This window comes from Moschus berezovskii, chromosome 9 (assembly GCF_049115385.1).
Source record: "Moschus berezovskii isolate FMDL1 chromosome 9, NW_MosBer_1.0, whole genome shotgun sequence".
NCBI classification, from domain to species: Eukaryota; Metazoa; Chordata; class Mammalia; order Artiodactyla; family Moschidae; genus Moschus; species Moschus berezovskii.
The window spans coordinates 77,611,457-77,624,121 of NC_142468.1; the positions used below are offsets into that span (position 1 = coordinate 77,611,457).

General features: G+C 38.8%; 1 protein-coding gene and 1 pseudogene across 1 annotated transcript; both read right to left on the reverse strand.

The window, feature by feature from the left end:
* Nucleotides 1-257: 257 nt before the first annotated feature.
* LOC148776534 (olfactory receptor 4N2-like) lies at nt 258-1,771 on the reverse strand. The gene is made up of 2 exons (XM_088840326.1): nt 1,763-1,771; nt 258-1,190 (listed from the first exon to the last, which is right to left on the reverse strand). Exons 1-2 carry the CDS (start codon nt 1,769-1,771, stop codon nt 258-260), a joined length of 942 nt encoding a protein of 313 aa, XP_088696452.1.
* An 8,598-nt stretch (nt 1,772-10,369) lies between these two features.
* LOC148776535 (olfactory receptor 4N5-like) lies at nt 10,370-11,295 on the reverse strand (annotated as a pseudogene).
* Nucleotides 11,296-12,665: the final 1,370 nt, after the last annotated feature.

The window sequence follows — 12,665 nt, forward strand, 5'->3', positions numbered from 1 at the left end:
TTAGTACCTTCAGGGATACATATCTTCTTGAAACTATACTGTTTATTTTCTACTTTATTGGCTGTCTATTCCTACTAGATTGTAACTTCAGACAGCAGTGACTTTACCTGCCTCAGTAGTAGCTCTTCCTCCCAGGGCCTAGTACAGTCTCTACAAATAGGAGATGATCAATAAAAGTAGTGTTTGGAAAGAGAATACCTTAATTTCACATGAAATTCTCCAGTCATTATTTTCATATTAATTTTTCCCACTTTTTATCAGGCTAAGTGCTGACTAAACAGCCTTTTCACAGATGCTTTTACTTCCTGGTTGCGAAGAGTATAAATCACAGGGTTCAACAGGGGAAAGATCACTGTGTGGAAGAGAGAAACCACTTTGTCAGCTGGGAAGGCTCTGAAGGGGCGGGTGTAGATAAAGATGCCAGGCCCGAACATGAGAAATATAACGATGATGTGGGTGGTGCATGTGGACAGAGCCTTGCTCTTCCCCTCGGAGGAGGAACCATGCACACGGCAGAGGATGACTGCATAGGAGGCCAGAAGCCCCAGGAAACACAGCAGGGTCATCAGGCCACTGTTGAAGACCATCAGGAGCTCCACCACAAAGGTGTCAGTGCAGGCCAGCTTGATGACCTGCGGCACATCACAGAAGAAGTTGTCCAGTCGGTTTGGACCACAGAAGGGCAAGCGCAGGATGAGGGCCACTTGGATAATGGAATGAACAAAGCCTCCAAGCCACAGAGCCAACAGCAAGGCATAGCAGGCTCTAGGGTTCATGACAGTTGAATAGTGTAAAGGACGACAGATGGCAATGTAGCGGTCAAAGGCCATCACGACAAGAAGCAATCCTTCCCCTCCTCCAAGGAAGTGCAAGAAGAAGAGCTGAGTGATGCAGCCTCTATAGGAGATGACCTTCTTCTCAGAGAGGAAGTCCACCAGCATCCTGGGAGCCACAATGAAGGAGTAGGATGCATCCAGGAAGGCCAGGTTGCCCAGGAAGAAGTAGAGGGGGGCCGTGAGCCCGGGGTCTGACCTGATGGTGAGGATGATGAGGAAATTTCCAGGGAGGATGATGAGGTAGAAAATTAAGCCTAGCACAAACACCAGAAGCTGAATATTTTGAGACTGGGTCAGACCAGCAAGGATGAATTCTGTCACCACAGTACTGTTCTCAGTCTCCATCCTGTCTGCCTATGGTACATAAAGAGCAGAGTTTCTTGTTATTATAATTTCTCACATCTAGACTCATGTTGTTATCTACCTACAAATATCTGACCTATTCACCACTTCAGTTATAGACAATGTTTCAATCCTTTCCAATATCCTGAGGAAACACTGAATGTTTCCCTCCTCTAGATTTAAAACAAACAAATCACCTTCCTCAAAGCTACGGTCTTGTTCCCATTCAGCCATGCGCTTCTCCAGCCCTGCGGTCCACTCTCAGGGTCGAGTGTCCGATACCTTCTTGGGATTCCTGCCTTCTTGAGTCATAGGAAAAATTTCCTGATTGAGATATAACAGAACTCCAGATATCAAGATCTTTGCATTTTGGTGGTTGTACTGTGCTTGAGACTTAGCAGCTTGCTTGGAATTACACTTTTTTCTCCTCGTCCACCAACACAAACGTTTGTGGAATTCCCATTTTCTGCCTGCTAGCAGCTCTCTGCCTTGCTCCCTGTTTTCTCTTATTGTCGTCCTCTGACCTGGTGTCCTTGTATTGCCCTGACTCCAAGCTGGTGACCAGTTTCCAACAATAACTCTACTTTCCTCATACTTTAGAGGTGGGTTCCCACTGTATCCCTGGTGAAGCATTGTTATGCAGCCACTCCATCCTTGAACTACACGACTTCATTACACTCTCTGAGTCTCAATTCCTTATTGCTGTTGTTCTTCGCAAAGCCATGTCTCGTTTGCAACCTTGTGGATTGTAGCCTGCCATTTTCTTCTCCAGGGAATCTTCCCAACCTAGGGATCAAACCCACATCTCCTTCTTGGCTGGCAGATTCTTTACTACTAAACCATCTGGGAAGCTCCCAACTCTTTACTACATTCTCCCAATCTCCTTCTTTCTCTGATACCAGCATGATGCCCAAGGGAGAGCCTGTCAACAAACAACAGGTCACAATACAAACTTTCCTGGAGACGTTTTCTAAATTAGTTATGTTAACACTGAAAATCACAGCACACAGGGGAGGAAAAGAGCAGTAAGATCCTACAGTCTCAACCATTCCTTTTCAAGACAGAGAACTGAAGCTCCTATGGGAGCAGCACTGAAGTTTAGAATGGGTTTTCTTTATTGTTACGATTAGTAGAAGAATGTAAGTATGTACTATTCGGTTGAAATATATAAAGAAGTTATTAGCACACATTTAATAACTGCTCTTTTTCACATACTTGAATAACTAAAAGAAGCTTAGAAGCTTAATACTGTATAATTAAAAGAACACTAGTCATTGCAGGAGAGGGGAATCCAGTTTTAATGCTCAGTTTGTTTAGCGGTGTAGGCTCATTCCAGAAAGGTCAATGTGATGATCCAATGAAGAGTGATAATAAAAGAGCATAAATATGTATTATATGTATATACTTATGAATATATATACACATATCACTGGCTTTAAATTTTATATTTTCAAAATCCTGCATTTAATATGTATTATATATTAACATAATGGTATATAAACTTTATAAATATATACACATATATTTATGGCACATGCTCAAAAAAATTTTGTTGTCGAAATAAAATGTTTTTAAACATGAAAATTGCTAATCTACAGAAAAATACAATGTAATATATATTCATATTCTGCATAATATTTAGCAAGCACAGTTGTCTTAAGTTCTGTGAAATATTGGATATAAAGAGGAGTATAAAAACCTTGAAAGACAAAGCTAGTGACTCAGTACTTAGAAAAGAAAGATAGATGTGAATAAAAAAAGAAAAACAAAGAAAAGTGAAAAAAACAGTAAGTCTATACAGTGCATTGTACATATTTTAGGAACATTAGAAATATCTGTTTTAAGTCTCTCTAGAGCTGAATACAATGCTAATATACAGGTGTTATGACTATAGATGAAATTTATTAAAGTCTTATTTTAAAATATCCGCATAAATATGTATACAAACACCGCATACACGTGCACACATCCACATTCACACATGCACACACAGACACACACAGGGGCAAAATGGGACCCACATAGAATTATAATACAAAATATTTTGCACACTCTCAAAATTGTAATAAAAATATTTGGTAACTTCTGAGCTTGCTTCTTAACTTTTCTCCGCCTTAGACAAACACCTATCTCAACATTCATTCCATCATCGGCCTGTAAAAATACATCCAGGAAAACCAGGAATATAAGTGAAGAGCCCCTTCTACTTATTCTTAGGTTTTGTGCATCTCACAAACTCACTCAGAATTGGTCATTTTATGATGTGTCTGTGTTTGGTGATATCTTAAGACATGAGAGGATTTCTGAAGGTTTCTCTGATTGAGGGTTATAGGCTCTTCTGCTCTGCCTATTTCCTATCATTCATCTTGCCTTTTTCACTGTTACCCAGCAGACAGGATTCCACAGTACCTGACACACGTCATCCATTTTCTTTCCTTGTCCTATTTTCATCTATATATTTTCTGGATCTATTATTCTGAAATTGTGGCTGGCATAGAACCAGAGACTATGTATCAGATGAACATTCTTCTAGGTAAGATCAAATACAATTGTGAAAAATATCCTACAAAATATGGCCCTTTTCAGAATCAAATAGTCTATGTTAGCCAGATTAGTGGGGAAAGTGTTGTCAGAAGAGGCTGAAGAAATCTAAATTCTCACCACTATATCCTTAATCTTCCTTGGCACTTCAGCTAATTAAGAGATGTGTCCAACTCTGGCAGTGATGATACAGTAGAGGATTAGGAAGGCCAAGGGGACAGCCTCCCTCACTCTTAGGGCAGAGACACAAACAGCATCAGGCAACGCTGTGCCTGCCTGGAGGGCAAACTGTGGTCAGACCAGCTCCTGGAGCCAGGCGTAGAGACAGCTTACTTTTCCATCTCTTTGAAACATTCCTCCATGTTTCCTTCCTTATTCTCTTTTCTCTTTCTCTCTCCTTTCAAAAGGAAATCTCATTGCTGTCATTCCAATGGAATGAATATATTTAATAAAGTGTCCAAAATTTTGAGCACAATGTCTGTAAGCATATTGGTTAAAGCTTATAAATTAAATGCAAATTAACTTTTTACATATTACAAAAATGTGAATTAGGTTAAAAACATCACCAAATATGTGATTGATACTGCCACTGATGATGAACATACAAAGCACTAAATGAGTGTATGGGTCTTCAGCCAAGAAATCCATTCATTAATAAAATAATTAATGGACAGTGGTGATATGAAGATCAAAACTGAGGTGATGATGGTAATAATAACTCATGCAAGTAACTTCAAATCAAAACTATCCCTTCAAATATTTTATTAAAATAAATATTATTATATAGATGTGTCTAATGAAAGGGCATATTGCACTAGAGCCTTTGTCAGTGTCTTTAGGATGAACCCTGGGTGATGGTAGCTACACAAATCCAAATGTCTCATTCAGCGAAGCAACTAAAGATTAAATAGCTTTCATGTAAAGTTCCCAATGCAGTCAGCTGTTCGTGTATCAAGATTTTCTCAGTTTCACAACTTCCTATCTAACCATCAAAGTCCTATGTTGATGAATAATAGAATAGGGAACGGTTGAAACTATTAAATATGTTGAGTATGGAAAATAAGAGATCTGGGCTGATGTTCTGCAAAACTCATAAAATCTTTAAATTATTTCTCTGGAGCCTTAGCCTTTTCATCTCTCTATCTTTCATCTAAGTTTAAAAAGAAAAGAAAATATATCAGTAATTTGCATGCTTGTTGGGTTTTTTTCCTTTTTAAAACATTTTATTTTATATTTGCATATAGCTGATTGACAATATTGTGATAGTTTCAGGTGAACAGCAAAGCAACTCAGCCGTAGTTATATACGTACATATTACATTTATCCCCAAACTGCACTCCCATCCAGCTTACCACATAACATTGAACAGAGTTCCCTGCACCATACCATAGGATCTTGTTGGTTATCAATTTTAAATATGTTCCTTGGTTTTAAACCACATGTCAGTTCTCTGAAAGCTGCTGATCATTTCAATTATGGTAATAGAATTAAAATGTCCACCATTAAAGTATTTCTAAGCATCAAGAAGAGATGGAAGTCTATTGGGGAGAGGGTAGAAAATGCCACACTCATGAATTCAGACCTAAGCCTTGGACCATTCCTGCTCAAACTCTGACCTCTACTCCATTGCATTCCAAGGCAGCTGATGAACCAGTAGAATAGTTACAGTATTTTTTCTATTGTCCTCATCTTGTTTCTCATAAACATGAGTAGTTCCCAAACTCCAGATTTGAAACTCCAAGTTTTATGTTGCTCTCACAATGTTGCCAACATCCACATTCCCATAAAACATTAACTGACCATCCTTGTCATTGTTCATAAATATTTGTCATCACATAGAGAACAATAGATTTTGAAATCTCCTCGAACTCTTTGTGATGCACTGGAGAAAGTGCTTTGGAGATTTGAGACTGCCACAACCCTGCTGACTATCTCCAAAGCGAGTTATTATGTCAACTAAATTTGGCAAAGAAAATACCAAAGCTTTGTAAAGGGCAAATATTTTAGAGTAAGTCATCTAATGCCCCAGGGGGTTAATCCTGAATTCTAACACCAAAATCCTATTAGTGACTGAGATAATACAACTCTGTTGGAACCCTGTTAGTTAGGTCAAAAGTAAATAGAAAGTCAAGAAAAGTTTATTTTCATCTTAAAATAAAACCAAAAAGAGAAAAAGTGTAAATAAATGATGAGAGATTGTTGATATATATACCGAGGAAGCAAGTAAGAGTCAAGATGAGGGTGAGGCAGGTGAGGTATTGCCTCTGGCACAAAATTTATCCTGATACCAAATGCCTTAGTAATCAAGATGAGTGCTATTTTAATGCAATATTTAAAAGTCAAAGTTAGTGTAGAAGTTATGAACAGAATATCACTTTTTCACAATAAAGACATCAACATTACAGACTTTTTTCTTGTGCCTCAGGTTCCAATATGGCTCAAAATGATGCTATTACTAATTCAGACTTTATCTAAATTTAGTATTTATTTTATCATGGTTTTTAAATTATTTTTTATTTTTTAAAATATTGATTAGACCCAAAAATATTATTCTTAATAAGTCAGACAAAGAAAGACAAATATTGCATGATATCACTTATATGTGGAATGTAAAAAAGTATTACAAATGAATGTATATGCCAGAGACAGACTCAAGATATAGAATATAAACTAGTGCTCACCAAAGGTGGGAGGAAAGAGAAAAGGCACATTAGTGGTATGGATTAAGAGATACAAACTGTCATGTACAAAATAGATAAGCAATAAGAATATACTGCACAGCACAAGGAATTATAGCCATTATATTGTAATAACTTTTAATGGAGTATAATCTATAAAGGAAATCAACTGAATATTCAATAGAAAGACTGATGGTGAAGCTGAAGCTCCAATAATTTGCCACCTGATACAAAGAGCCAACTCATTGGAAAATATCATGATGCTGGGAAAGTTTGAGGACAGGAGGAGAAGGGGGCAACAGAGGAATAATTGGTTGGATGGCATCATCGACTCAATGGACATGAGTTTGAGCAAACTCCAGGAGAGAGTGAAGGACAGGGAAGTCTGGCGTGCTGTAGTTCATGGGGTCATGAACAGTCAGACACAACTTAGCGACTGAACAACATATCTATAAAGACACTGAATATATAACACTGCAAGTGAACTCTTCTTCAATATAAAAAATATACATAGAAGATAAATAATAATATCTAACTATACTTTGCCTAGTGTTTCAGAGAGTTAAATCCTTTTCTTCTATATAACAGGTAGAATGAGGATCTAATCTTTAAGATTCTTTCAAAGGGTAATTGAGCTGGAGCTTGAAATCATCTTTAATTATATGGAATTTAGCCAAGAGTAGTTTTACCTTCAGTATCTTGCCACTGCTACCAAAGAAGCTTTATCTTCAATTTTGCCAGAACTGAAATGAGTTTGAGCCACAATTCTTATAGTTTTGTTGCCCTTATGACAATTCTGTAGGCATCAACATCAAGTACTATAATGATGGCTGAGAATATGTATCAGCCAATGTGAAGTGAAAGTCCCTCGGTCGTGTCCAGCTCTTTGCAACCCCATGGACTGCAGCACACCAGGCCTCTATCTCATATGCACCTAATAATTTTTTATATGTATCAGTTCAGTCACTCAGTTATGTACGACTCTTTGCAACCCCATGAACCGCAGAACAGCAGGCCTCCCTGTCCATCACCAACTCCTGGAGTCCACACAAACCCATGTCCCTCGAGTCAATGATGCCAGACAACCATCTCATCCTCTGTCATCCCGTTCTCCTCCTGCTATCAATCTTTCCCAGCATCAGGGTCTTTTCCAATGAGTCAGCTCTTCCCATCAGGTGGCCAGAGTATTGGAGTTTCAGCTTCAGCATCAGTCCCTCCAATGAACACCCAGGAATGATCTCCTTTAGGATGGACTTGTTGGATCTCCTTGCAGTCCAAGGGACTCTCAAGAGTCTTCTCCAGCACCACAGTTCAAAAGCATCAATTCTTCGGCAATCAGCTTTCTTCACAGTCCAAATCTCACATCCATACATGACCACTGGAAAAACCATAGCCTTGACTAGATGGAACTTTGTTTGCAAAGTAATGTCTCTGCTTTTTAATATACTATCAAGGTTGGTCATAACTTTCCTTCCAAGGAGTAAGTGTCTTTTAATTTCATTGCTGCAATCGCCATCTGCAGTGATTTTGGAGCCCAGAAAAATAAAGTCAGCCACAGTTTCAACAGTTTCCCCATCTATCTGCCATGAAGCGATGGGACTGGATGCCATGATCTTACTTTTCTGAATGTTCAGCTTTACGCCAACTTTTTCACTCTCCTCTTTCACCTTCATCAAGAGGCTTTTTAGTTCTTCTTCACTTTCTGCCATAAGGGTGGTGTCATCTGCATATCTGAGGTTATTGATATTTCTCCCGGCAATCTTGATTCCAGCTTGTGCTTCTTCCAGACCAGCATTCCTCATGATATACTCTGCATGTAAGTTAAATAAGCAGGGTGACAATATACAACCTTGATGTACTCCTTTTCCAATTTGGAACCAGTCTGTTGTTCCATGTCCAGTTCTAACTGTTGCTTCCTGACCTGCATACAGGTTTCTCAAGAGGCAGGTCAGGTGGTCTAGTATTCCCATCTCTTGAAGAATTTTCCACAGTTTATTGTGATCCACACAGTCAAAGGTTTTGGCAGAGTCAATAAAGCAGAAATAAATGTTTTTCTGAAACTCTTGCTTTTTTGATGATCCATCGGATATTGGGAATTTGATCTCTGGTTGCTCTGCCTTTTCTGAAACCAGCTTAAACATCTGGAAGTTCAAGGTTCACGTATTGCTGAAGCCTGGCTTGGAGAATTTTAAGCATTACTTTACTAGCGTGTGAGATGAGTGAATTAATTTCTCATTTATATAAATATCCTTAACAGTATTTTTACTTTAATTTTATGCATGAATGGTCCTTTATACCATCCTAAGTTAAGGAGAAAACTTCTGTAATTATGCAGACACGAACTCACACATCCACATGGAATGGGCAGATTTTCATCACTCTTTGCCTTTTGACCATACATATATTTTTTAACATGTCAAATGTAACCGTTTTTCTTTTCATTTTCTATTTTAATGTCAACTTGTCTTCTCACCTCTAAGATTATAAAACTATTATCCTGTGTTTTACAAGTATTTTTTGCATTGCTTCATTTTTTTTTTTTTGCAAAGAAGCTGTGAACATACTAACAGGTTCTTCTAGGATTATCGCATTTAGATTTCCAAATTCTGATTATCAAAAGTACTCATGTATCACTTGAATTGAGAAAAAATAACTGAAAAGAGAAGCAATAACATGAAATATGTTCCTTTTAGTTAGACGCTGGCAAAGTGGCTTCTGTTATCCCAATTGCCTCATTACCGCATGGATAGATCATTCAGCAGATTGATTTTATAGTGCACTTATGGAAATCACTTCTGGATGCTCAGAATTAACAAAATTGTCTTCCAGTCCTTGGAGAAGGCAATGGCACACCACTCCAGTACTCTTGCCTAGAAAATCCCATGGATGGAGGAGCCTGCTAAGCTGCAGTCCGTGGGGTCGCTAAGGGTCGGACACGACTAAGCGACTTCACTTTCACTTTTCACTTTCACACATTGGAGAAGGAAATGGCAACCCACTGCAGTGCTCTTGCCTGGAGAATCCCAGGGACGGGGGAGCCTGGTGGGCTTCCGTCTATGGGGTCACACAGAGTCGGACACGACTGAAGTGACTTAGCAGCAGCAGCAGCAGCAACTTCTTATATTAAAGCCTATTTTAGGTAACAACAGAGATTTATGTAATCTCCAACAAAATCAATAATACTAAATAATGTACACCCAGGGTGGATTCATGTCAATGTATGGCAAAACCAACCAATATAATATTGTAAAGTAATTAGCCTCCAATAAAAAAAATAAAAAAATAAATAACTATCATTGCAATAATCAGATGGAAATCAATTGAGAATAAGTTTTAACATCCAGGGAAGATTTGTAAAACCCGTTAATCATAATCAGGAAGCTCTGAAAACAATCAAGTGAAATAATTTCATGACATTTTTTTTCCATAAGACCAATTATTTTCTTTTCTTATCCTGTTACCACATTTGGGTGAAGGAGGAAAATATATGTATTTCAAGAATATCAGGCTTTTAAATTGTTCAAAACAGGACTGTAACATAACATATGACTTGTGATGTTTCCTTGTCTTTAATGGTCTTTGCCCAGAATCTTGATAATGTTATCCTAAATCATAAAAGAACAATTGTGAATGCATCACTCACCTGCTTAAAATATTAAGATTAATTCTTACTTCAAATAGAATAGAATAAAACATTTTTTGGTGTAAAAAGCATTATTTATATGACACTATAGCCATATATAACTTAAGAACTAAATCTCTCACACTTATTCCTTACTCCAACCAGGCTGGTGTTTCCTTTATGTTCTTGAATAACATAGCATGTTTGTTTTCTTGTTACTATAACTTTCCCTCACTGACTACAATGGTACCTGACAATGGGAAGCACTCAATGAAAAACAATATCTTTTAAATAAGTGAATGATTTTCAGCCAGAATTTCCCCTTCATGACTTCTTATTATAAAATCTACTCAACAAACCATGCGTTGACTCAATATCCTCCTCATGGAAGCTTTTACTTCCTGGTTGCAAAGGGTATAAATCACAGGATTCATCAAAGGAAAGATCACTGTGTGGAAAAAGGAAACCACCTTGTCTGCTGATAAGGCTGTGAAGGGACGAGTGTAGATAAAGATGGCAGGCCCAAACATGAGAAATATAACAATGATGTGGGTGGTGCATGTGGACAGAGCCTTGCTCTTCCCCTCGGAGGAGGAACCATGCACACGGCAGAGGATGACTGCGTAGGAGGCCGAAGCCCCAGGAAACACAGCTGGGTCATCAGGCCACTGTTGGAGACCATCAGGAGCTCCACCACAAAGGTGTCAGTGCAGGCCAGCTTGATGACCTGCGGCACATCACAGAAGAAGTTGTCCAAGTGGTTTGGACCACAGAAGGGCAAGCGCAGGATGAGGGCCACTTGGATAATGGAACGAACAAAGACTCCAAACCACTGAGCCAACAACAAGGCATAGCAGGCTCTAGGGGTCATGACAGTTGAATAGTGTAAAGGACGACAGATGGCAATGTAGCGGTCAAAGGCCATCACAGTTAGGAGTAGCATCTCCCCTCCCCCAAGAAAGTGCAAGAAGAAGAGCTGAGTGATGCAGCCTCTATAGGAGATCACCTTCTTCTCAGAGAGGAAGTCCACCAGCATCCTGGGAGCCACAGTGAAGGAGTAGGATGCATCCAGGAAGGCCAGGTTGCCCAGGAAGAAGTAGAGGGGGGCCGTGAGCCCGGGGTCTGACCTGATGGTGAGGATGATGAGGAAATTTCCAGGGAGGATGATGAGGTAGAAAATTAAGACTAGCACAAACACCAGAAGCTGAATATTTTGAGACTGGGTCAGACCAGCAAGGATGACTTCTGTCACCACAGTACTGTTCTCTCTCTCCATGGTCTCTGCCTGTAGTACATAAAGCAGCAGAGTTTATTGTTATTACAGTTTCTTACATCTAGACTTGGATTGTTCTCTAAGTAAAAATATCTGAAAAATTCATCACTTCAGTTATAAACAATATGTCTTAAGTAATTTTTTGGAACATGTACAAAGAGACACAAAAACCTTGACAAAATGCTAGTGACTTAGTCAACAGTAAAGAAGGACACAAAGAGAGAGGCATGAGTGAAAAATAAAAGGAACGTAATACAAAGGAAAAAACAAAAAAAACAATATGTAGAGTGGTTTGTTATGGTATATATTTTAAGAAATATTAAAAATATCTGCTTTACATCTCTCAAAAAGTGAATGGAATGACTAATATACAGGTACTACCATCCACAGATGAAATTTTTGAAAATCTTCCTTTAAAATATCAGCATACATATGTATAGAAACACTGCATGCATGCATGCACACACATACACACAGAGCCAAAGTGAGACTTAAAATTGCAATAAAAAATATCTTGTATGGCCTCCAATTAGCCTCTCTGCTTACTTCTTGTCTCTACTTTCACAGACACTTATCTACTTATTCATTCCATCTCCTGTCTATAAAAATACACCCAAGAAACCCAGGAATGTAGGTGAAGAGTTCCCTCTATTTCCTCTTAGGTTCACTGCATCCCACAAGCTCACTCAGAGTTGATGTGAGTGATGTGTCATTTCATGATGTGTCAGCATTTGATGGTATCCCTAAGACATCAGAAGATTTTGAAGGTTTTTATAATTGAGAGTTATAGACTCTTCCACTCTGCCTATTTCTTGTCATCTCTGCTTTTTCATTGTTTTGCAACAAAAGGATTCCATGCTACCTGACATACTCGATCCATTCCCTTCCCATATCCTGTTCTTGTCTATGTATTTTCCTGACTGTGATTCTGAAACGGTGCTTCACATCAATCCAGAGACTATGTATCAGATGAACATTTCTCTAAGTAAAATAAAATACATTTCCAAAAAAAAAAAGGCATACAAATTATGACCATCATCAGAATCAAAAATTATATGTTAGCCACATTAGTGGGAAAACTGTTGTCAGGCTGAGGGTGCCCCTGGTGGTTCAGTGGTAAAGAATCTGTCTACCAATGCAGGAGACATGAGTTTGATCCCTGGTCCAACATGCTGCTGTGCATCTAAGCCCATGTACCACAGCTACTGAGCCTGTGCTCTAGAGCCTAAGTACTGCAACTACTGAGCCTACATGTCACAACTACTGAAGCCCAAATACCCTAGAGCCTATACTCCACAGCAAGAGAAGTCACCACGGTGAGAAGCCCATGCACCTCCCTTAACTCAAGCAGAGTAGACCCTGCTTGCCACAGC